The sequence below is a fragment of the Muscardinus avellanarius genome (assembly GCF_963383645.1).
Source record: "Muscardinus avellanarius genome assembly, chromosome: 11".
NCBI lineage: Eukaryota > Metazoa > Chordata > Mammalia > Rodentia > Gliridae > Muscardinus > Muscardinus avellanarius.
In genome coordinates, this window is record NC_137797.1 from 20,696,171 (window position 1) to 20,722,096 (window position 25,926).

Sequence of the window (25,926 nt, forward strand, 5' to 3'; positions counted from 1 at the left end):
CTGTGAAATGTCACTGATAGCTGCAGCATCAAAAATATTCTCCTTAGTTATACAGATAGGCATCTGTATAACTTCAAATCAGATAGAGGTAAATACTGTTTGAATGAATTTGAGAGCAGGATGTCTGTCTCCTAGGGAACACTGGTATATGCACGTCACAACATATGAAGGGCTTCAAGACACGAAGTTCACCATTAAGAAGGAAAATATAATTTTTGGCAAGTGCCGAGACACATCATTTCTTTCCACCATTGGCAAAGCCTTGCCTGAAATTCTTTTGGATCAAAAATCGCTCAGTGATGGCAACTGTGTACTCCCAGAATAACTGTGGCTTTAAACCACAGGGCAGCTGACATCATCTTTGCTCTCTGTCAGAAACAAGAAAAATACAGAAAAGGACCTGAACATTACTAAATTTATTAACTGCGCTGAAATTTTGATGGTATCTGTAGACCTCAACTATAAATCACTATGTAGCTTTCTGTGTCTAGGATTTGTCAGAATCTAAGAAGATGGTGGGTCAGTGTACATTAGTACATTTATCAACACTGATTTAAACACCTGATATAAACCCAGCTCAATAAAGAGTCTAGTCATTTGTCTGATTATCTATTTAGTAACTACCTCTTCAATTACAATATATGCTCCATAGAGGAAGGCTGGAAGCTATCTTGTCCACCTCTAAATTCTCAAGAGCCTCACGGTCAGTGCCTGACATATATTATTAGATGCACAATAAACCTTTGTTGAATGAATAAAGATATAAAATATTTACAAGACACTGCTCTTTTTCATTTCTCCACTGGGGAGGTAAAACAATGCAATTATCTCTTATTATCTAGCTTAGTCTTCAAAGCTTCTACCATTGAGCAGGGCTATTCAATACACCTCTGTGCAATGATGAAGATGCTCTATACCTGCACTGACCAATATGGTAGCTATTTGCCACATGGGTCTTCTGAGCACTTGAAATGCAGCCAGTGCAACTACCACACCACTTCATTGTCATCTTGTTTTACATTGTTGTTGTTGTTTTTTATCAAGTGTTCTTTCTTGGAGTTTGAAGAAAATGGGGAGTCCTAACTTACACTTTGCCATTGAAGAATCCCTTTTGTCCACTACCACTACTGAAAAAATGTATACAACCAAAAGGAATTCAGGAAAGATGGTCAATATGTTGTTTTCATGGGAATTCCACTTTTCAAAGTTGTATGTGTTAGAAGGATAGAACAAAAAAAAAAAATAGGATAGAAGAGAGTTTAGCTATCTTTAGCTATGTAGAGAACTAATACCATTTGAAACACACAATATGAAGTTAGAATTATAAAATCAAACATTTAGAACACAGATAAATAAAAACATCTCTATAATAGTGTTAGTAGGCAGATGCTTTATTACTAATTGGACTATTGCACTGCAGCATATTCATTCAATTACTGTATACACACTTACTGAGTGCCTACTGTATGCCAAACACTATTTAAAGCACTAGGAAGCAGTAACGAACAAACTGATAAAAACTCTGTCCTCATGAAGCTCATATTTTGATGAATAGAAACAACCCAAAACACAAAAATATAAGTAAAACATATAGCATGTCAGATGGTAATAAGTTCTCTGGAGGAAAATAAATCGGGGATGGGGGTTAGATGCACAGTGAGGGGAAGAGCTAGCCAGGGAAGGCTCCACTAAAAAGATGGTACCTGAGACGAGCTTGGAGAGAAAGGCAGGCAGATGTCTGAGGGAAAGTGTCAGGCAAGGAAACAGCCAAGTTCATGGAACAGCAAACAGGCCCATGTCCCTGGGCTGAGTAAGTACAGGGATGGAGAGGAGATTAGAGGACACCACATCATGAAGAGGCTTGGGAACCACTATAAGAAACTTAAATGCAGTCCTTAGAATAATGGGAGGCATTTAGGGGAACAAGTAAGGTAATATGACTTGGGTTTTGAAAGGTCTACTCTGGAGGCTGAATTTTAAGAGACTGTTGAGGGTGGGTGGCAGCAGAGAGAAGACGGGGTGAGGAATGGAACCAAACAAGAAAAAAAGAACTCTCCTGCCCTCAGCCTACATTCTAATTGTTAACATTCCAATAACCAGACACAGTTACTACTTAGTCTCAGGAAGGGCTTTTTAAAACTTGGAAATTCAGTTGGGCATGGTGGCACATGCTTGTAATCCCAGTACATGGTTGGCTGAGACAGGAGGATCGCAGGTTCGCAGACAGCCTCAGCTACTTAACGAGGTCCTCTGCAACTTAGTGAAACCCTGTTTCAAAATAAAGAATAAAAGAGGGCCATGGATGGAGTTCAGAGGTAGAATGCCCCTGGGTTCAATTGGGTTCAATCACCATTACTGCAAAAAAGCAAAAAATAAATAAATAAATAAATAAATAAATAAATAAATAAAACTTGGATATTCCATTATGCAATATGTACAACGTGATAAAAGCTGATCTAATGGATATCTGTAAAGACTACTAACAGTAATAAGGAGATGCTTCTAATGGATGCAAGTCAAATATATTCTATCTCAAGTAAAATGAGAATCAGACAGAAGTATGCTGACTGGTTCTATTTAGCTAAATCTCTTAAGAAAATAGAGTGGATGTCCCCACAACCTGTCCTAGTAATTCTTACTTCACAGAAACATTTTCCTGGAAATGTTAATGGTCAATAGAATCTCATAGCCAGCTGCTATTTACAACAGCAGCAGTAGCACAGAGAGGCTACCTTTAAGGTGATTAAAAGCACAGATTATTTTTTTCTATTATTATTGATGCACTATAGTCATACATAGTGATGAAGTCCAGGGTGACTGAGACATACATGCCGGAGCACTTGGTGAGCCTTCCTCCACTTCCCACCCCACTCCCTCTCTTTCCCCAACTTCCCGAAGAGGAAACTCTTGAGACAAGAGTGTCTCAAATTGAACCTCACCTCTACCACATGCTAGATTCTAGTATGACCTTGGGCAAATGACTTCATCTCTACCTTACAGGTTTACTGTGAAAATTAAGTTGGCGAGGACATGAAATGTGCTTAGGACAAAGCCCAGAACATAGGGAGTACCCCTAGGTGTTTCTTTACAAGTGCAATGACATTTATTGACCACCTACTATATCACAGAAGCTTGCCTGAGTGCTTAGACATCAATTCTCAAAACAATGTTCTCGAGTAGGTGGTGGTGCTATTTGTGGTTTTGTGGAAGAGGAAATGAGCACAGAGAGGTTAAGTAACATGGTCATGTCCATATAAGTAGCAAATCCTGAGATCCAAACCCAGGTACCCTGGCTCCGTAGAACACGCTCTTAAATGATGCTAATTTTTGCCTCAAAAATGCTAGAGTTGATCAGATCTATTTATACTTGTGGTAGTCCAAAGAAAGTACCCCTTCAAAAGAATTCACAACAAACTCCCTGAAAGCTGTGAGTGTCGCCTTATTTGGAAAAAGAATCTTTGCTTCTTAAAAATTTTTTTGTTGGTGCATTATAATTATGCATCTGAGAGAGATTCCAAGTGGCATGTTCATGTCACATCTCTCAGTGCATTCCTCTCTACACCCGCCTGCTCCCCTCTTTTTCATCACCATACCTGACAGTGTGTTTGGCAGTGATACATCTAAGCATAACATTACTTGGTGTGTTTCCTTCCTCCAGCCTCACAAATGTAAATCGATGATCTTGGGTTGAGTAGATGATCCTGGTTTATCCTATTAGGCCTTAAATGCTATCACATGAAACCTTTTATGAGAGGCAGAGGGATATTAAGGACAGAGCCAAAGAGAAGACCATTAAAGACAGAGCAGAAAGAGACGCAGCCACAAACCAATGAGCGCCAATGGCCAACAGTAGCTGGGAGGACTCTCCCTGGAGCCTATGAGGGAACAGCCATACCCACAAATCGGTTTTGGACCCCCAAACTTCAGAACTGTAAGAAATCTTATAGTTACCCTACACCACCAAGTTTGGGGTAATTTGTTATAACAGACCTAGAAAATTAATATTCTATCATAATCTACAACCTATTACACTTCATATTATCTGTTCTTTTGATTAACAAAAAAGTCATCCATATACTTATCACATATTTATTGAAAGTATAAAATGTGCCAGACTGTTCTTGATACAGCAGAAAGAAGGGTGAACAAAATTCCCACCCTTGGGGACACTGGAAGAGGAGGACAATAAATACATAAACACATTACTTTAGAAAGAAGCCTACTGATGAAAATAAAGAACGAGATGGAGTGAGGAAGGACGGGAAAGGGGGTTCTTTTAACTCTGGGAATGGAATGGAGTGAGGAACGAGTTTGAAAGGGGTTAAGGCAGCACTCTCAGAAACCAAAATACCTGAGCAGAGGCTCAAGATGATGGAAATGCTCGTGCACATGATAGGAGGAAGATGTTCCTGACAGGGAGTGGCAGGGAAAAGGCCTTCAGCCAGAAATAATCTTGGAATATCAGGAACAGCAGGAAGGTGAATATGAGGGCAATGAGAGAACAAGCAATATACGTAGTAAGGAAGCCAGGGACCAGGCCATGTAGGACATTTGTATCAATTATCTATTGCTTCAACAATACTTTTATGAGAAAGACTGGCCTGTAATTTTCCCCTTTTGTAACAAGGACATGCAGAATGTCAGAAGGCACACAACAATAAATGTTTATTGCTTATGCTTTGGGGGTCAGTTGGGAGCCAGCTAGGCAGCTCTGCCGAGCTCGACTAGACTTACGTAATGTCTGGTGGTTGAATGGATGCCGGTTGCTTGAGGATAGCCAGAGCTATAGCCACTGGGGGAACATGGCTCTCTCCAGCTGGCGAGCAGAATGGTCTTTGCGTTGATAGCAGAGGTTCAAGAGGGAAACATCAAGGTGCAAGACCATTTCGGTTGTTTCCTTGTGTGATATCTGAGAATATCTCATTAGTTAAAGCATGTCACGTGAAGCCAGAGTCAAAAAGTGGGCAGAGCCAGGTGTGGTGGCACACGCCTGTAATCGCAGTACTTGGGAAGATGAGATAGAAAGACCTTGGGTTCAAGGCCAGCCTCGGTAACTCGGCAAGACCCCCAACAACTTAGCAAAATCCTGTATCAAAATAAAAAGGATTGGGGATATAGTGCTGTAAAATGCCCCTGGATTCAATACTCTGTATTCAACCCCCCACTCCTAGTAAAAAAGAGTGGGCAGGAACTACAGTTACATGGCATGAATACAGGGAATGATGAAGTAAAGTTATCAAGATTTTGCAGATATGTAGGGTCAACATATGCTAATTAATACAAGACAGATTCATTCATTTAAGTACTGGGGATTGAACTCAAGAGCATTCTACCTCCAAGCCACATCCCAAACCCCCACCCCCATTTTTTTGTGGTACTAGAGATTGAACCCAGGGGCCTTCTACCTCTGAGCTACACCACCAGCCCTACTTTTTATTCTTTATTTTGAAACAGGGTCTCAGTAAGTTGCAGAGGGCCTCACTAAGTAGTAGCTGAGGATGACTTCCAACCTGCAATCTTACTGTCTCAGCCTCTCAAGTACTGAGATTACAGGCATGTGCCACGACACCTGGCACCCAGCCCTGTTTTTAATTGCTTCTTATTTTTTAAATTTTGAAACAGTCTTGCCAGGTTGATGAGAGTCTCACTACTTGCTGAGGCTGTCCTTGAACCTGTGATTCTCCTGTCTCAGCCTCCCAAGTACTGGGAGTACAAGCATGTACCACCATGCCCAACTCTAGAATTATTTTAAACAGGATAATATATTAAAAATGCAAGGATTCAGAAAAGGGGATTTGACTATAATACTCAAAGAAATCTGCGAGAAGGATCTGGAAAGAGACTTAAAACTTAGATGGGTAGACAGACAAGATGAAGAATTTTCAGTGCAGGAAATATCAAGAATAAAGCTATGATGGCAGAACAGAGCACTGTACATACATGGACCGAAAACACTGGCCTATACACTAGCATCGAGATGTTCCCATCTGTTCCAATCTCTATTACAAACAGAATAAAATGAAACAGAACCAGTGAATCACATTTTATCCTACATAGTAGAAACCGCTACATGTGAAAATGCTTTGAGAGTCTAGAGTTCTCAATATAATAAGTAGGAATGTCTGAGGGCTAGACAGCCATGAAAGGACAAATTTAAGATTCCTAATTTGTGCAACAATGAAGACTCAATGCAGTATTTACCATAAATAATGGCAAAGAAACCTGAAATTATGAATCAATGTATACATATAATGATCCTTGTTGGTAACCCAATGTTGAAAGCTATCATCAAATTGTTGTTCTGGAAGCATGCTATCAGATGACTCCACAATTGCTAAGAATGAAAACAAAATCCGAGAATCATCTTTATGTGGCAACTGGATAATATAGCCATAAAAATAATCTCAAGAATGTTCCTGTGACCCTTCAAGTCACTTACATTTTGATTTATCCCAATAAAGTGTTAAGGCAGTTCTCAAGGTATTAAAACTTAAGGATATAAAATTCACTATAACTAGCTCTTCATTTATCTTTTAAATAATTACTAATTCCGTTTGCAGGGCACTAAGAACAACACCATCCAGTAGTGAGAACCAGGAAAGCAGCTCGTCCACCAGCATGCTTAAAGATGAATGCAAACCTTTTATTCAGTTAACCACAAAGAGCAAATCATATGCGGGCTAATAATTCAAATACATATTTTTGCAACATAAACATTTAAGTTGATTAATCCCACTTAGCTGCTGTAATAGTGCAATGGAGCTTGAGGTTACCAGTGTTCCAACCCAAAGCTTCCTTTGCGCTGAACTAATAATAGAGGATAAAGAAACTCTCCCCACCCTCTTTCAACCCCTCTGCATCGAGCATCATGAGACAATACCACACACACTCCCAGTGATGGAGCACAAGAGGAGAGTTTTATTGCTTTGCTCACTCTCAGCTGGACCTCAAATCTATGAAAAGTGTCTAAGCACTGCCACAAGCCTATGCTAGAAACCTTCAATCTCTCTTCTGAGACCTTCAAGACAGAATCAAGTTTATTCTTTGCTGAAAAAACTAGTCAGGTTTTCAACCAGACTCAAACTCTTTGGAAGCAATACACTGTAATTCCACTGCTGATTTCTGAGTGGCCTAAGTGTCCACCAGGAGCAAGCTTTACTTGTCAACTGTGTTAACACAATACACCCACCTACTACCCTCTTATAAGAGAGTGCCAGGACTACTTCTTACCAGTCAAACCAACCCTACCACGTACTCTGATGCCCTTGTTCTGCATCTAGGTGTAAGCCCCATCAGTCATCCATCTTCCCCAGACTTTAATCCTCAAATGGCTCTGTGTATTCTTTCTTTCTTTGGGCTTTGCACACCTCCTGGATTCACTGACCTTTCTACTACATCTACTTAAGAGTTGGGAAGAAGAATGAGTGCCTTTTTTCATTCTGCACTGTCTACATGTAAAGTCTTCTGTTGTGTCCCACAAATTCAGCAGTGCCACATCTCTCACGGTGCTACAATACCTTCCATCTTTAAGCAGAAATCTTCAATTGGTGCTGTACGTCTTCTATCTACAACAGGACTTCACTGCATTCCTCAGTATACATCGCTGGCATATTGTTTATATCCACTGTCTACTTATTCATTCTTTCTTAGGGAGGGTTGGTCCCTACCAGTGTCACTGAAACTGCTTCATCAACATCATCAATGAGCACCACACGGCAAAATCAGAACTGAATTCTCACGTCTCATCTTACAAAACCAGTAGGCTCAGCACAGCCAGTCACTGTGCTTTCCTGGATAGATTGAGAGGATTGTGTTTTTTCTCCTTTATTCATTTAAAATTAATTTCATTGGGTTTTTTTTTTTGAAATTGGAACTATTTTAGATTCCTGAGACAAATCTAGCCTGTTCATAAAATAGGATCTCTTCTATATAACTGAATTCTATTTGATTACATTTCATTTTGGATTTTTTATCTATGTACATGAGGAAATTGGCCCGTACTTTCTTTACTGTAATATTCTTTTCAGGTTTTGGTACCAAATTTATGCTGGATTCATAAAAAGAGAAGGGAGGTAAATATATTGGTCAGGATTCATCAGAGAAGTAGAACCACACATATTCAAGTACACATACAGAAACATATACACAATTTGGAAGAGGACTTGATCTCATGCACTGCGGAAGCTACTTAAGCAGCGTTATTAAGCCTGTCCCGTCTCTTGCTGCAGTCTACAGGGCAGGCAGCTGGGGAGGACAGGTGGGCGTAAATGAAGTAGGAAAGCGCAAAGACAAACAAAAATCTACAAGAATGAGTGAAAACCCATGAGGACAGACTCTTACCAGACCTGACGGCATCTGACATCAATGGTCTGGATGTCATCAGGACAGCTAGTGTCCTCTGCCACACAATGACCCACACACATATGTTTCAGAACTTAGAGAAACAAAGTGGTTCTAGAGGAACATAAACCTGTTTAAGGTCTGTTGGCCCTGGCCAACAAGATGAACCAGCAGACAAAAGTTGTAAGTGACTTCCATCTCATGGTCATCCTCCAACTCTCAAACAAGATGATCTCTTGTGGCCCACTCCAACTGGAAACATACAAGTAAAAGGAGTGAGTCCTAGAAAATATAATTTAGCCTGAATAAATTGATAGAGAACACTGCTACAATGGAACACTTAAGATCTACCCTCTTAGCAATTGTTAAAGATATAACATATTGTTCCAAACTACTGTCATCATATTGTACAATTGATCTCATGGGCTTATTTCTAGCTATAATTTTGTATTATTTATCAATATATCCCCAATTCTTCCCCCCCACACAAACCCAATACCATTAGTTATCTGGGAAATGGAACAAAAAACACATAAAATATCACAACTTATCCCAAAGAATAACTGAAATTACAACTGACAACATCAAATGTTGTCATTTGATGTATAAAATGGTGCAACCATTCTGGAAAATAGTCTGGCAATTTTTTAAATAAAATTAAATATGCACCTATCTTTATGCCTAAAAATTCCATTCCAAGTTATTTACCCTCAAGAAATAGTAAAGTATTAACACAGACAAACCCTATACAAGAATGAACATTATGTACATTATGAATAAGAAACCTTACTCATAATCACCAAAACTAGGTACAGTTTAAGAGGATCCATCAATAGAATAGATAAGCCAATGAAAGGAGAGTCACATAATAAAAATAAAAAAGAACTAATATTCACACTTATAGATTAATATCAAATATACTAAGTGAAAGAAGAGCTGTGTAAGACTACACATACAAACAAATGATTCTACTGAGCTCCAAACCAGCTCATGGTTGAAAGAACTGCACCAGTGATTTCCTCAGAGCAATGATGGTGGGATTAAAAAAAAAAACAAAAAACAAAAAAAAACAACTATGAAGCTGGGCATGGTGGCACATGCTTGTAATCCTTGCACTTGGAAAGCTGAGACAGGAGGATTGCACAGGTTCGAAGCCAGCCTCTGCTGGCTTAAGAGACCCTGTTTCCAAATTTTAAAAAGTTATAAAATAGGTCTGGGGGTGTAGCCTGGAAGTAGAAGGCCCCTGGGTTCCATCCCCAGTACCACCAAAAAAAAAAAAAAAAAAAAAAACCCAAACCAAAAACCAAAAAACTATGAAGAGATAAGACTTAACTTAGTAGGGTAATGACAATACCTACATCTTAAAAGAAGTTTAGGTTGCACAGTATATGCATCTGTCAAAGCTCAGCAAGTGTATAGGTATGATTTATATATTTCATTTTCTATAAATTTTACCTCAAAAAGATTTTAAACAAATATCAAATTCCAGTTAATTATATGTATGATAGAATATTTAATGGACAATGTTTTAATATATTCAATATCTTTTTGCAATGCATTAAAAAGATGGTTAATAGTGAGACAGAATAGAGAAATGCAAATACTATTAATGGTAGAATCTAGGTAGAAGTATATGGGTTCACTATAAAAATGTTTAAAATGTCTTTTGATAATATAAGTGAGCAATCTTGGCATTTAAAAATTAGTCATTGAAATTCATCAGTTTTTTTTTTTGGACGATTTAAAGAAGTTTATTAAAAGATAGAAATACAGAGAGAGGATAGGTACAGCTCCATACCAGACTGGCATGGAGGGATGACTCGAATGAATACACCCGAAATCCCATCAGTTTTTGTGAACCAATTACCAACTGCCATTTGATTTACAGTAAATCTGCTAGCAACACATAGCAAAGTTATGTTAACTAAAAGAAAGAGAAGCCTGATAAGGTGCTTTATAAATATAGGGAACTATTTGTGGTTCTTCAGAAAAAAAATGAAGATCACATTTGTTATAAATCTTATGCCATCCCAAGATTTTCTGAAACCCCTGATACCATCTGGCAATAGTTTTTCTTCTTCAAAGTTCCTTTATACCACTTAGGGACATTTCATTTTCAGTACCAATGAAAAAGAGAAATACACTATGCTCCAATGCACATCAGAGTAACCAATGTTAAAGAAAGTTATCATTTAAAAAATTGGAAACTATCTCCATAATTAAATGGTTATGGGAGAACCTCATAATGTTCAGAGGCTGTGACACTTTAAGGAAAATAAAGAAAAACATTAACTAACTTTTCTAAACCACCAAAATGGTTTGGATTTGGTCCCAATTTGGGGTAAAGATCAGCCAAAACAATTCATCCAGTGGAAACTTAAAACAAAATACATAATTATTAATACTTATTACATTCCCAGAACAGCGTCAGTGAAGAAAACAGCTACTATTAACAAACTTCTATAGATTAAACAGACACATCCACAGCAGGTTAGTTGTGCCCTGGGAAACAAACCAGCGCACAACTAACTTTAAAAAGATAAAGAAAGCTATAAGAAAAAAGGATTGGAGGATTTTACAGTCTTTTGTTTATAAATACAGTCAGAAGCCATTTACCTAATAAGATTTAAGTAACATCTTAATGATTCCAGCAAATCATCAGCTAACTATGTCAATAAAATATATTGAGGTAGAATGAATGAATTATAGAATAATGTAAAGTCCTGAAACAAATGAAACAGGGAAGTTGAATGTTTCTTTAGCTACTGAAGAAAGTAAATTAAAAAAATCCTGCCAAGAAAACACAAAGCTCAAATAGTTTAATAGTAGAGGAAAGAAAAATAATAAAACTTCTCCCTCGGTTCATTTTATTAAAGTTAATACAACCTTAATGTCAAACCCAGACAAAGTCAATATTGAGAAGGGAAATTACAGATCAATCTTACTTATGACAATAAATGCAAAATGTACTAAATCAAATATTGCCAGATTGAATATAATTAAGTTTATTTCATGGAAACATAGTTTAATATTAGAAAAAAAATCTATCAATCTAACAAAGACTGAAAGAAAAAATGATATGATCCTTTCAAAATTTTACCCATAAAAAGCATTTAACAAAATTAAATGATTCATGATAAAAACTATTAGTAAGCCAGAAATAGAAGAGAACATCTTGTACTTCATACAATCTATAAGAAACCTCTGGCAAACATGTTCAGTGGCAAAACACTAAAATCACTCTGTAAAATAACTAATAGTACAGAGAAGTCTGTTTTCTCTATTCTGAATACGTACTGGAGGTTTGCACCAATGTGTATTAACACACACACACACACACACACACACACACACACACACACACACGACAAACTTACAAGGAAGAAACAAAATGCCTTTGTTCTATTATTTGTATCATCTATCTTCATAGAAAAATCCCAAAGAATCCACCTATTTATAAGCTTTATAAAGATATTAGAAAGTTTTTTCTATAAAAGATCATTAAAACAAATGCCAAATCCATTTATACCTACCAATAATGTTAAAACAGAATACTCTAAAAGATATAATTTATAATAAGCCAAAATAAATGTCATAATTAGATTTTATAGAATTATAATTCTCAATTTCTCTAAAACTAATCTAAAAACCAAACATATTTATATTAAAATCCAATCAAGTTTTCTCATAGAACTTGAAAAGTTGATTTTAAGGTATGTTACATTTCCAATAAACAAGGAAATGCTAGTAAAGGAAAATAAAAGTGGTTGAGTAAAGGCTAAAAAACTTTACCTATGAGATATTTAAAATATAGCTAATTAATTAAAATGACAGATTTGATAGTAAAATGAGTTCAGACAAGGACCTGCATGTACAAAAAAACCTAATATACTACAAGATGGCATTGCAGATCAACAAGGAAAGGATGAGTTACTCAGGATATTTGTCAGGACACTGTCTAAATAAAATTTCACCTGTAACATCACACATAAAATTTGAGATGAGGGGCTGGGAGGTAGCTCAGTGGCAAAATGCCTGCTTTGTAGGCACGATCCTCTGGGTTCAATACCAGTTCCAAAAAGACCCCTTTAAAAAAAAAACAAACTAAGAACAAAAAAAAAATTGAGATGAAGTAAGAATTTAAATGTAAAAATTAAAACATTCAATTGTTTACATGAAAATACATGAATAATCTCAGAGTTCGATTTTTTTAAAAAAAACTACTAATCATAAAGAAAAAAATTTTAATGTTAAAATTTAGCAACCTGGTTCACTAAAAGATATTAAAAAGAGGTTGCGAAGATGAGCCCAAAACTGAAAAAAATATTTGTAATATAAACATCCAACAAAGCATCAATTATTAAAGAACTTCTATAAATCAATTAGAAAAACCAAACAACAAAATTATATCTTTTGCAGAAAAATGGAAAAAACTAGTGAACACTAGGCTAAGTGAGATTATCCAGTCTCAGAAAGTAAAGGGTCATATGTTTTCTCTCATATGAAGAAGCTAGAGAGAAATTGAGAAACTAAAGGACTTCAGACAAATGAGGAGCGATGACAGTAGAATAGTGGAAGGGGATCTGAGGAGGAGAGGAGGAGAAGAAAACGGTTCAAGTAATTCTATGTCCATTCATAAAGTTGTCAATACCAATCTCATTAATACATGTGGGGAGGAGGGGGCAAGGGGGTGAGAAGCAGAGACAAACACACCAAGTGCTGTGTGCATGCATGCTCCTGTCACTCTGGACCTCATTATGATGTATATTTACCATGCAACAATAAAAGTATGCTTCCAAAAGAGAAGAATGGACAAAGAAATAAGGCACTGAGCATTAAGAGACAAATGGCCCAAACCCATATGGAAAGACATTCGACCTTTTTGGAATTAGGGATATACAAATGCTCATCAGATGTGGAGTAGTGAGAATTCTCATATCCTTCTGGAGGGAGCATAAACTGATTAGTGCTATTCTGGAAAAAATACCTGGACCTAGCAATCCCATATCTAGGATATGCCTTATAAAAACTCATATACATACATACCAGGAAACATACATGAGAATGTATTCTCCTACTCATTGGGATCAAAATTAGAAATTAACTCTGAAATGTATGATTAAAAATCTTATAAAGCACCAAAATTAATGATTGTGGAACACATAAATACTTTCTTGGACTTGTTTATTAACTGCTAAAGCCACTAATCGCTGTCAGTATTATCCTTTTGTAAACACAGAGATAAAACATATTTGACAGGTTGGTTTTAGATGAAGCATGAATGGCGTTTTGTTCACACTGGCAAATATATGTACTTTAATCACCAAAGACTATATCAAGTGTTTATGAAAGAAAATCCTTTCTGAAGATTATTTCAATTTAATCAGGATTAAGAGGAAATAAAACTTTTATCCTTATCATCCTCAAGTAAAGTAACTTGAGTTTTAATATTTTAATCAGAAAATACACTGAAGGAAACAATAATATTGAGAGAGCCCGACGTCCCGTCGTCTTCCTTAATAACAACCCATTTTCAGAAGACTGTATTCTACCCCACACTAAGCCTTCTATTAAGGGTCTTAATCAGATTCTGAGAACATTCACACTCAAAATAAACAATATGCCACTAAAACCAAAACAATGTAAGTATTAGCAGACATACAAAAGGTGAGCCTCTATCAGATGAGTCATTTCTAAAATGATGAAAGCATAAGTCTTTGAAGTGTTTTCTATTCAAGCTGGAAAATATATAAAGGTAGGGAATCATTGAGAAAGCAGGTTGACTGCGAGAGTTTTCATTTATACATCTTTGGTTAATTTCATGCAAACCTCAGGCTAAGGATGGCAAAAATGAGTTGCTCTTCCTACATATTAATGCTAATGTTTTCTTTGTTTTCTCAGGGTATTTTACTTTCAGCTTCCAAGCCCATAAGAAACTTGGACGATGACATGGTATTTGGTACGTTTAGGATGGGAAAGGCCTTTCAGAAGGAAGATACCGCTGAAAGATCAGTTGTTGCTCCTTCTCTGGAACAATATAAAAATGATGAGAGCGGTTTCATGAATGATGAGGAAAACAAAAATTCAAAGGTAAGTGGCAAAGTCACTTGATTTTTAATGCAATAAAAATGTAAATGATTTATTTTTATCAATCCTCCTCTGAAAAGCAGAATTGTTACTTTCATTTTGTAAGCAGAAATATACGAGAAGTCAAATGCATTAGGATAACTGATGACATTTTATACATACCAGGTGGCTCTCTCATCCGAGAGAAAACCTTTTATCCAAGTCTTTTTTTACATTTAAGGTATTTTCAAAGCATGAAAAACAGTGCAGCATATTTGAATTGATCCATAGGTATGTTATACGATTGTATTTTAGCTCCATTCCAAAGCAGGCGGCTAAAGCACACATCAACTTGCCCTTTACAGAACACGGGAGCCAAACATAATTTTGTAAATCATGGCCTGCCACTGAATCTGGCTATCAAGCCTTATCTTGCACTAAAAGGATCTGTAGCTTTTCCAGCTGAGAATGGAGTTCAGAATACTGAATCAACACAAGAGAAGAGAGAAATTGGGGATGAAGAAAACTCAGCTAAATTTCCTATAGGAAGGAGAGATTTTGACAGTGAGTAGTCTAAACTCTCTAAAGCACATGACGCACTTAAACAAACACAGCAAAGTCAATCACTAAGCCAAGCATGGGAAGGAGGGATGGGGAGGGAATGGGGTGGGGTTTGGGTGAGGGCTAATTGGGTGATTTGTGCATGTATGTCTCCACAAGTCTTTTATTCCATTAAGATGTATGACTATAATGCACCAATAAAAATTTTTTAAAATTAATTCTTATGTCTTAATACTATATAAAGAGCTCTAAGTTTAGTTGAATTTGCATATAGTCATAACAAAAATCAAAAAGGACCGGGGTTCAATTTCAGTTGATATCAAGTGACCCTGACAAAATGTGGGGTTAAAAAGCATCTAGTTATAATTTTGGTTTCCTCAGAATTAAGTTATAACGGATCTGGTTCTCTTTTTCTTACTTTTGTGTGATCATTATAGTCATTTAAGTAATTTAAACTATTTTTCCTTCAGTGCTCAGGTGCATGCTGGGAAGAGTCTACCGACCCTGTTGGCAAGTCTGAAACCTGTTGGTCCACATCATCTTTTCAGAAGAAAGCAAAATCATTTAATTGCCAGTGGGGAGGAAAATCCTTAATGTTGTTGTAAACTTGTGTATTATTTTAAATGTCTGTTTTAAGAGAAAGTAGTGTTAAGATGTGCCAGTAACCTAAATAATATGCTTTTTCTGTACATTAAAGTTTGTGAAAATTCAGCATAATTATGACTTGGTGGTATTTTTGAACAATGCTCATTAACATACAAACCTTGCATTTACTACAGAGCAAAGTAATAAGCCCTCATAATTTACACCTTGATCTTGTTAAAAAAAATATAACTTTGGTGAGCAGTTTTATAGATACATAAATCTTAAGCACATAAAAGGAAAAAAAATCATAGTCTAAAAAACTGAGTTAACTTTGTCTGGCCAGTAATCAACTTATCCTTGGGGTGACTCTTACTGCCTTTTGCTATTCTGGCTAGTTTGCCGTCCGATTTATTCCATGAACTGTTTGATGTTTTAGGTCTCTTAACATTTTCACATTGAGGGGCTTCGTTTCCATTTTCAAAGAGAACATTTTCACCATCCAAATCCACCTGCTTCCTTTTCGAGCTCTCATTTCCTGTCTGATTACTTGGTTTTCTCGACACGTTTTTACTTCTGCCCAAATGAACATTTCCAGAACTTGTTCCAATTGTTGACATTCCAGCAGATGAATTTACGCCCTCTGTTATGAAAGATGAAAAAGAAGAGAGCCATCATATAATGTTTAGTATTATTATCTGCAGCAATTTAAAAATAAACGTTAAATGGCTAAGAATATTCAAAATTTATAATAAAATAATGCTAATCAGTTAAAACTAGTTTCCACTTTACCATACCACCTCTTACCCCTACCAATATTTATTTGAATATCTTATTTTAATACTTAAGCCAATGCTATAAGGTATTTCTTAAATCCATTTAGTTTGATCAAACTGTGCCCTACTGCTATCCATAAATTTGTACTTATCATTTCTTAAATAAAACCCTTAAAAATATAAGCCTTTACATTTCATAGAATTAAAGTATTGAGGCTCCCCATAAAAAATAAGCCCCAGTGAAGGGGCTGAAAAGGTCTAGGAGGGTCAGAGGAAAGGGAGAGGCCTGCTGAGGGAAATGTTCACATGGCGTTATGCGCACACCCAATTACTAGCACCGATCTCAATACCACGTACGGGGAAGGGGAGGAGGAAGAGTGGAGTGGTGGGGGCTCACTAAGTGCCGTGCGTAGGTACGTACGTTCCTACCATACTGAACTTCATTATAGTGTATGATGATAAGGCACCAGTAAAAGTACATTAAAAAAAATAAAAATCATTTTCCTTAAGATATAAAGTACCATCATTTTTTAAAGTGTTATTTAATTGGTAAAATAAGATCACTTACCAGGAAGGCCATTTTCCATGTGAAGAACACCCAAAGGCTGTGATGTTGAATTAATATTCCTCCATTTATCCTTGCTCATCATGCAGTCATCTTTGTAAGTACACGCAAACTGTGATCTAATTAAGGTTTGCTTCATCTGGTAACAAAAAAGAAGATATGCAATTAAAATGTTTTATTTGGGGTGCTGGGGGCAGTACTGGAGATTGAACCCAGGAGCATTCTACCTCTGAGTATACCCCCAGCCCTATTTTTTATTCTTTATTTTGAAACAGGGTCTCACTAAGTTTCAGAGAGCCTCATTAGATAGCTTAGGCTGGCTGAGAACCTGGGATCCTACCGTCTTAGCCTCCCAAGTACTGGGATTATAAGCAAGTGCCACCATGCCCAGCTTATACATTAAATTTTTTTATCTAGATAGATCCACACTATATAGTAATCAATATATAAAAATTTCCCTTACAAACTGTTATTCATTGGAAATGTTTTAACCTTTCATATTTCCTAGTTTGCAAACTTACTCTTTGCTATGGCTAGCACTTTTGTTCTTTTCAGCAATATTAGCTTCATGTATATTTCTTTCTTTTTTTCTTTTTTTTTTTTTTTTGCAGGTCTGGGGATGGAACCCAGGGGCATTTGACCTCCGAACTGTACTCCCCGCCCTATTTTTTATTCTTTATATTGAAACTGGGTCTCACTAAGTTGCAGAGGGCTTCACTAAGTAGCTGAGGCTGTCCGCGAACCGTGATCCTCCAGTCTCAGCCTCCCGAATGCTGGGATAACAAGCGTGCGCCACCACGCCCGGCCCAGCTTCATGTATATTTCTGATATTTGTGTAACAGTTATAAAAAACCAATTTCAGACTCTTCATGGGCTTTAGTTACAAACTTCTGTGCCTGGGCTGTTTTGGAAAATGAATTTTGTTTTAAGTGAAAATAATTCACTGATATACAGAATCATAGAAGAATACAAGTTCTTCATCCTCAGAAATATACAAACGACAAAACACTTTGGAAAAAAGCAGCATATGGAATTCAAAAAATTGTAGGAGGGAAAAAGGCTTAAAGGAAAAAGAGAAATAAGAGAGGTCAAATGAAACAAAGAGAGATCAAATGAAAGAGAAACAGAAAACTAGCAGAGAGCTCTAATCCCAGTGCTTGGAGGATCTAGAGAGATAGCAGGTTCGTACCCAACCTTGCAACTTCACAAGGTCTTCAGCAATTTAGTGAGACTCTGTTTCTAAATAAATAAATAACAATAGAACTGGGGGTGTGACTCAGAGGTTTAATCCCCAGTTCCACAATAAATATATACATACATACATATATGCATATACACATACATACTAGCAAAGAATTAAGTAACAAGAGGAAATAAATGCTATTAGAAAGGCATTATTTCTTTATTAAAATGTCCATATTTAGGAAAGCAAGAAAGATAATGCAAGTATATCATTCTAGAAAGATTTGGCCAATTATCTTAATGATCAAAAATTTAAAATATAGCTTTACATTTATTTCAAACATAGAAGGGCCTAGCTTTTATAAAAAATAAGAGAATATCTGATAGGTAATGTTAAAATTAACCTTTAAAGTAAGAACTGAATTCTAAGAATGAAAAATTACGGCAAAAAGTGGTTTTGGGAATAACTTTTATAAACAGAAAACTACTGAGCTGTTGTAAGATTTAATTTCAGAACAAAATAGCCTGTGTATATAAATTCCTCCTCCCTTCCTCCTCCTCCTCCTCCTCCTCCTCCTCCTCCTCCTCCTCCTCCTCCTCCTCCTCCTCCTCCTCCTCCTCCTCCTTCTTCTTTAGGTACTGGGAATTGAACCCAGGGCCATTCTATCTCCTAGCTATACCTCCAGCCCTCCTTTTTTTATTCTTTATTTTGAAACCTGGTCTCACTAAGTAGCTGAGGCTAGCTACAAAACTGTAATCTTCCTGTCTCAGCCTCCCAAAGACTGAGATCTCAGGCATGTTTGTGGGTTATAACCCCAGCTTTATAATATACCCAGCTTTATAATACAAATTTCAACACTTAGAGCTGCTCTGTAACTATATAGTTACAATAAGAAAATATCTCAAAATAACTAGAGTCACTTCAAATCCTATAGATACTTCAAAGTCTAACTACATTATGCTTAATATTACAGTATTTATTGGTTTAAAAATAATATATATGTTACATGTTATATACTTGGTATTATATATTATATTCAGTAATTGAATATGTTTTATAATCAAATGAATAAGCACATTAATCCACTCAGATGTTTGCGAAAATAGTGGCAATGAATTCTCCATTGACTATGGGTGAGCGTGGTGGTACACACCTGTAATCCCAGTACTTAGAAGGCTGAGACAGGAGGATCACAGACTCACGGCCAGCCTCAGCTATACTTAGTGAAGTGCTCTGCAACTTAGTGAGACCCTGTTTCAAAATAAGGAATTAAAAATAGGGCTAGAGGCATAGCTCAGAGGTAGAATGCCCCTGGGTTCCATTCCCAGTACTGCAAAAAGAAAAGAAAAAAGAAAAGAAATCCATTGACTATGATGTAGAAGAAATTAGAAATCTCCTGTACATTTAAATGATCTCATAAAAGTAAATTTGTTAGAATAAGATTTTCCATCTTTCTGTTTAATGGGGTATGTGAGAGCCTCAATTTCTCAGGTCATTAAAAATTATGTTTCATGTGCTTCAATGAAGCATTTGATAATTGGAATTTGTTGTAATCTTCCACTTGGCATAAAAATGCATAAAACTGAAAAAAATTAAAAATATACAGGATCAAAAAACTAATTTTTTAAAAAAGCAAAACAGAGTGGTTTGCTAATAATGAATGGGATTATAACCCACTAAACATCTATGAATCCCCAAGAATGTAACTCCTATTATGTATTTTCCAACAAAAGTTTTCTTATAATTAAAAGTTTTAGGTAGCTCTTCCTAGACTTAATCCAATAAGTGCAAAAGTAAGCAATTTATAAAGCTATTAAAATTTTTATTAACAAAATAAACTCTAGTTGGGCATGGTGGCACACGTCTGTCATCCCAGTACCTGGGAAGCTGGATCATAGTTTGGAGACCAGCCTCAGCAATTTGGCCAGATCCTCAGAAACTTAACATGACCCTGTTTGAAAATAAAAAGGGCTACAAATATATTTTGGAGGTACAGAATCTCTGGGTTCAATCCCCAGTATCAATACATACATACATAAGTAAATAAATAATTGATATAGTAACATTATCCAGAAACGTTTGTTTCCCTTTGAAAACTCAGTACCAAACACTGACATTATCTTTTCACACATTTCTTCCATTTTACCAGATATTGCTTATAGAGAATTTTAAACTTATTGCTTATGAGTTAATAAGAGCATTATAAGATTTGTTATTTTATTAATTTTTAATATATAACCTAAATAAAACCTTCATTTGCCATGTACACAGTTACAACACAGGTACCACAGCTCTCTTTACAGTTTGATTTCCTCTTTTCAGGCCCCCTATTGAGAAATTCTAGACCCTTTGGTAACCAAAGGACAATTTTAGGAAGCTGGAGTTATCAGGCAATGGAGTCTGAAAGTACTGAGAACAGGTTCAAATGAGAAAGAAAATGATGAACCATAAATAGTAAGTATGAACATATCAAAATATTAGAGATAAACAAAATAGTTCAATTGTGATACTGGAATAGTTATGTCTGAAAGAAATAACTATAGGCAGTTATTTTGAGGGGCTTTTCTTTTGTATAAAATACTATATATAGGTTTACTTTGCCCTGTGCAAAAAATAAATCTTTTTTAATCAATTACTACTTATTAAGTTCCAACTATGTGACAGGCACAAAGTATACAAAAGAGATAACTAGAAGGCTTCTAATTAAGTTCCAGTTATGTATCAAGCACACAGTATACAAAAGAGATAACTAGAATGGCTTTTACAATCACAAAGGCATTCTATTTATAAATTTTGCTGTTGACACACAGCTGGAAGGAATAACAAATAAATTGGATAACAGAATCAAGACTGAAAAGATTTCAGAAGGCTAGAAGCATAAGTAGAAAATAATAAGATGAAAATGGATGGGGATAAACAGAGTCCTATATTTAGGTTCAAAAATATCAATTACAGATGCACAGGATAAAGAAAACCTGACTTAAAAACAACATACAAAAAAGACCTGGAGATTTTACTTGATCATGAACTTGACTAAGGCCAAAAGTTTTACGTCCAGCTAGCAAAAGCGGCACAGGGAGAAAAATGAGAAAAACAACAGATCTGCAGTAAAAAAAAAAAAAAAAAAGCCCAGCTTCTAATATTGCACCTATTACTTATTGGCCAGATAATCTTGGATATGCCATTACACCTTTCCTATGCTCATTGTTCATACGTGAAATAGCACTTGCCTCACAGAACTGTCAGAATTATATGAAGTAAAAGATAAGAACAGATTATATAAACTCTGAGGCCCTAATGTAGACACTAGATATTCTAAGAGCCTATATTAAGTAGGCATTTCTATACATTAAGATCCATTGAATTAAATCTTTCAGGACCAGGCCAATTCTAAAATGATTCCAGGAATGCAGCTCCAAAAAAGAGAATAAACTTATAATCAGTGTCTGCATTTTGCTACATTGGCTTCTATTTACAACTTAAAAAGAGATTGCTTTTCCTTTGTTCATAAAAGTTGTATTTTTTTTTTTTTCTGCAAAAGATTAGTGGCTGCATAGAACTGAGATTACTTCCTGTGGCAAATCTTCCAAATCTCTCTGTGTATTTGATTTGGAATCACAAACAAGCAAAACAATTCCCTCTTGAAAGTGCTTTTGAAGTACTAAACAACTAAGAATACTGTCCAGATTCATACGTGGCTGCTGAAATCACTTTAAGTTCTGGTCACATGAGAGAAATGGATTGAACGTTTTCCTTTGTAGAGTAATTTCCCCCCTTTGGACAGATTTCTGTCCACAGTAAAATTGCAATGAACTTCAAACTTGCCAAGAATTAGAAAAGTCTTTTTTGCCACAAGCTCTTTTTTAAATTGAAATTATTTGTATGTTCCCAGTTTGAGGAAAATAGTACTTCACATAGGAAAGCCTGACTCCAGTTAAATTAAGATGAATGAGTCAAAATATTGAAAAGTCATAAACACTGTGAGCTAGCTGTGTTATTAAGAAAATCCTACGCATCCACTATACCAATAAATATACTAAGAAGCTGGAAAAAGAAAACTATTTTATTAATATTACCCATTATAACTAAATATAAATATTCTAATTTTTTTACTTTTAAAAAATCACATTTTCAAAAGAATAGAGATTTGGAACCTTTAATGGAATATGAATTCAAGTAATCCTTTATCAGAGAAATTTCATTTGTTTGGCTAAATAACAGAAAAGGAATTTTTTGACTCATTTTATGAGTCCTCATTACAATTACTATGCCTTCATTTATCCTTAGGAGATAGCATAAAGTTTGAGGTCTGACACCTGAATGTTAACCTCTGCCTGTTTTGTCATTACTAGTAGTATGGTCTAGAAAGTGCCTTCCAGATTTGAGCAAGGATTAGTTGGGATGAGGAATAAAAAGTGTCCAGCATACATTCCTGACACTTAGTAGGTGCTCAATAAATCTCACCCTATTACTTCAACCCAAACAAATTCAATTTTAGTTCAGTTTCATACAAATATTCCTTTTTCATTTTAATAAATGATGCTGCTCCCTCCCTTGAAGTCTTTGCTTCATGTCACCTTCTCAAGGAGACATCTATTTAATAATCATCCTACTTAAGTCGGAACACTTGTCAGGAGAGCTCTCCTTATCCTCTTCCTGACAACTCTCTAACATACCATGAGACAGAAAGATAGCAGGTTCAAGGCCAGCCTCAGAAACTTAGTGAGATCCTTAGCAACTTAGACCCTATTTCACAGATAAAAAATAAAAAGGGCTGTACATGTAGCTCATGGGTCAAATGCCCTGGGTTCAATCTCCAATACAAAAAAAGAAAAAGAAAACAAATAAAAATACAAAGAACTGCTTTAGTTGAGAACAATGTAAAATGTTCTCCCATCATACTCTACGATTAATTATATTCTACCAGTATGTCTTCAGATAGACCAATTTTCAATTATATAGTGGTATAGTTTAGATCTAAAATGTCCTCCAAAGGCCTGTGTGTTCCAGGCGGAGTACTCAGTTTGGCACTGTCTATCTAGAAGTAGTAGAAACTTTAAGAGATAGGGCCTACTGGGCAGGCTTCAGATGACTGGGGGTATGACCTTGAAGGGAACGGGGGGGGCCCTAGCCCTTTCCTCTTCCTCTCGCTCCCCCTCACTAGGCCATAGGTGAGCAGTTTTGCTTCACCATAGGATCCCTGCATTTGCCATCTAGTATCCCCACCACAGGCCCACAAGCGACAGGGACAACCAACTGTGTACTAAAACTTCTGAAATTGTGAGCCAAAATGAATCTTTTTTTTCTTTATAAGTTGATAATTCCAAATATCTGTTATGGTGATGGAAAGCTAATATACGCTGTCTTTCAAGATTCCATTGAGATATCAGAAATGTAAATGAGAAGGCCATACATTAATTATCTTACCCTTCCCCTATCAAGCATTCAACATACTTATTCAACATTCACAACAGCAACTGTTTATTTATTTTCCAGTGGATTAAATAATGAGAAAAGATAAGTCAAGACTGTACAAAAAAAAACTTTCTTCATCATTTTCCATTTCAGTCCTATTGTATTATATGCAATGTAGATTTATTATATCCAATCTCAACTTTATATATTTCTTTCTTCTAAAAACAATGTTTATCATTTTCATGAGTACATTACATCGTACCTTAGCTTTTTTCTCTTGCATGGATGCATGGATGCGTTCTATTAGAGGTTTCATTGAAGAATTAGTCGCTTGTGTGGGAGATCTGTGTAAAAAAACAAAATTGAACACTTACCGTCATGATTTAAATGTTTGTGTCCTTCCAGAAATCATGTTGACACTTAATCCCAATGTAACAGTATTAAGAAGTGGGACTGAAATGATTAGGTAATGAGTATCCTGCTCTTACGAATGGGATTAGTGTCCTAATAAAAGGGCTTGAGAACCCCTGTTTGGCCATTCTTGCCTTTCCATTTATATGTTCAATCACCTTTGTTTTCTTTCTTCATACTTGTCTATAATTTCTACTTTCCTATCATCAGCATATATTCCTTTAATAACCAACGGATGTTTTAAATTTTTTCTCTCAAGTTAATATTTATACACACATAACTTCCATATTACTTACGTAAAAAGAGTAAGAATTGATGTTCCAGTATGATGAATTGTGTTTTCATCACTATATAAAAGCTCTGCTTTGTTTCTGGTAGGAGCACTGGCTGTTTCTTCATCCAAAAGAACCAGTAAAGTTTTTACAGTGTCTCTGCCACAGTACGCGGTGTCATGGTTTATGGCAAAAGATTTTGGCTAGAACAAAAAGTAATTTCAAGTAAATGTAATAATCACCCCAGCTGAGTTAATCAGCCTCACTCTTCGATTTCATGTGCCACTATTCTCCTTCCTCAGTTGTTGAAGTAACAAAAAAATCAGCTATAAGAAGTGGTTTAAGGACATTATTCCTTTGATACATGATAAAATGAATCATCAATTATCAGATACACAAAAAAGCGTCATCAAAGGAAGACATTAAGCTCTGGTCAAAATAGCATTCAAATTTGAGTCAGAAGAATCTAATGACTATCTAGCTCTATACCTTCAGCCCCATAACTTAACCTCTCTGTGTATATTCGCTCTTATACTAAAAGGGGAGAAGACTGTGGCATCTAGATACTAACTCCAGGTAGTTGTTAAGGTCTAATCAAATGCAAAAGTAAAACACTAGTTGACATTCATTCATTCACCGATAAGTAGATTCTATGTCCCAAGCACTGTTGGAATCTAAATCTACAAAGGTGAAAAGCACTGTCTTTAAAGAACCCATGATTGTGGGTCTCCTTGATAAGATAAATAAGTAACCAAAAGACTTCATTACAGAATGACACCGTGCGATGGGAGCAGAGAAAAGGGAGTGATCTGTGTACCGGGAGTGGAGGACGGTGTCAAGAGGAGACACACAGGAGGGAGTGAACACAGCACCTTAGAGACCAGCTAGCCAGGCATGGCCGGGGCACTAGGCAAAGGAAGACGGAGTCAAGATGAGCCTGGACAAGCTTTGTATACCATGGAAAGAAGGCATGCCAGTCTGTCACAAAGGTAAAATCTCTTCCTTTATAAAGCAATAAGTATAATAAGCCTATGTAGATTTCGGGAAAACCTACGGCAATGTGTAAACTATATTTCAATGTAAGAATTTCAGGGTAAGAAGCTGGAAACAGGGCCACAAATAAAAAGACTAGTTAGAGATGAACCGGTCATTTATATCTTTATGTCTTCTGCTATAAAATGGGAGAAACTGGTGTTCTTAATTATCTGAGATTTACCGTTAATAACCTGGTTATTACTCTTGAGCCAAGCTGGTCACTGGAAATGTTAACATACGTGAAATAAATGGAGTAATATGCAGAAAATCCCCCATGCCATGCTTTCAAGTAAATCTAAAAACATGCACTGTTATAGAAAAATACCTAAAAATGGCTGCCAAGGACTATGAATGAATAAATAAATGAATGGATAACTAATAAAAAGTAGGTAAAAGTCTTTCTTCATACATTGGCTGTCATAATGACAGCCAATAAAAAGGGACTTTTGTTAATTGAAAAATGCAATAAATTGATTATAATACATACTTCAAAATTCTGATCTGGAACTCAAGACACAGCAGTTGATTTGTCCTATAATACCACAGGTTAGGACCTATTATATATTTGATTACCTACATAATAAAGATTGAATATCTATACATGTAGAAAAACTTCAAACAGAAGTATGGTTTGTTCTTTCTTTCTTTCTTTCTTTCTTTCTTTCTTTCTTTCTTTCTTTCTTTCTTTTTTTCTTTCTTTCTTTTGTAGCACAGGGGATG

General features: G+C 36.0%; 2 protein-coding genes across 25 annotated transcripts in view; one reads left to right on the plus strand and one right to left on the minus strand.

Annotated features, from left to right (window-relative positions):
• Positions 1 to 14,181: 14,181 nt before the first annotated feature.
• On the plus strand, positions 14,182 to 15,487 carry PMCH (pro-melanin concentrating hormone; the record flags this gene model as incomplete). Its single annotated transcript, XM_080706237.1, has 3 exons — positions 14,182 to 14,430; positions 14,772 to 14,970; positions 15,438 to 15,487. 3 exons carry the CDS (start codon positions 14,182 to 14,184, stop codon positions 15,485 to 15,487), a joined length of 498 nt encoding a protein of 165 aa, XP_080562363.1.
• A 370-nt stretch (positions 15,488 to 15,857) lies between these two features.
• The window catches only part of PARPBP (PARP1 binding protein), a gene marked incomplete at both ends in the record, with an annotated part of 51,801 nt that continues 41,732 nt past the window's right edge, over positions 15,858 to 25,926 (minus strand). For 9 of the 24 annotated variants that reach the window (XM_080706537.1, XM_080706534.1, XM_080706553.1 and 6 more), the window contains 4 exons: positions 15,858 to 16,192; positions 16,894 to 17,029; positions 23,751 to 23,832; positions 24,196 to 24,374. In XM_080706537.1, the coding sequence (XP_080562663.1) occupies positions 15,858 to 16,192; positions 16,894 to 17,029; positions 23,751 to 23,832; positions 24,196 to 24,374 (732 nt within the window). The remainder of the gene's footprint in view (positions 16,193 to 16,893; positions 17,030 to 23,750; positions 23,833 to 24,195; positions 24,375 to 25,926) is intronic. The other 15 variants (XM_080706548.1, XM_080706546.1, XM_080706547.1 and 12 more) reach the window with 4 other exon arrangements.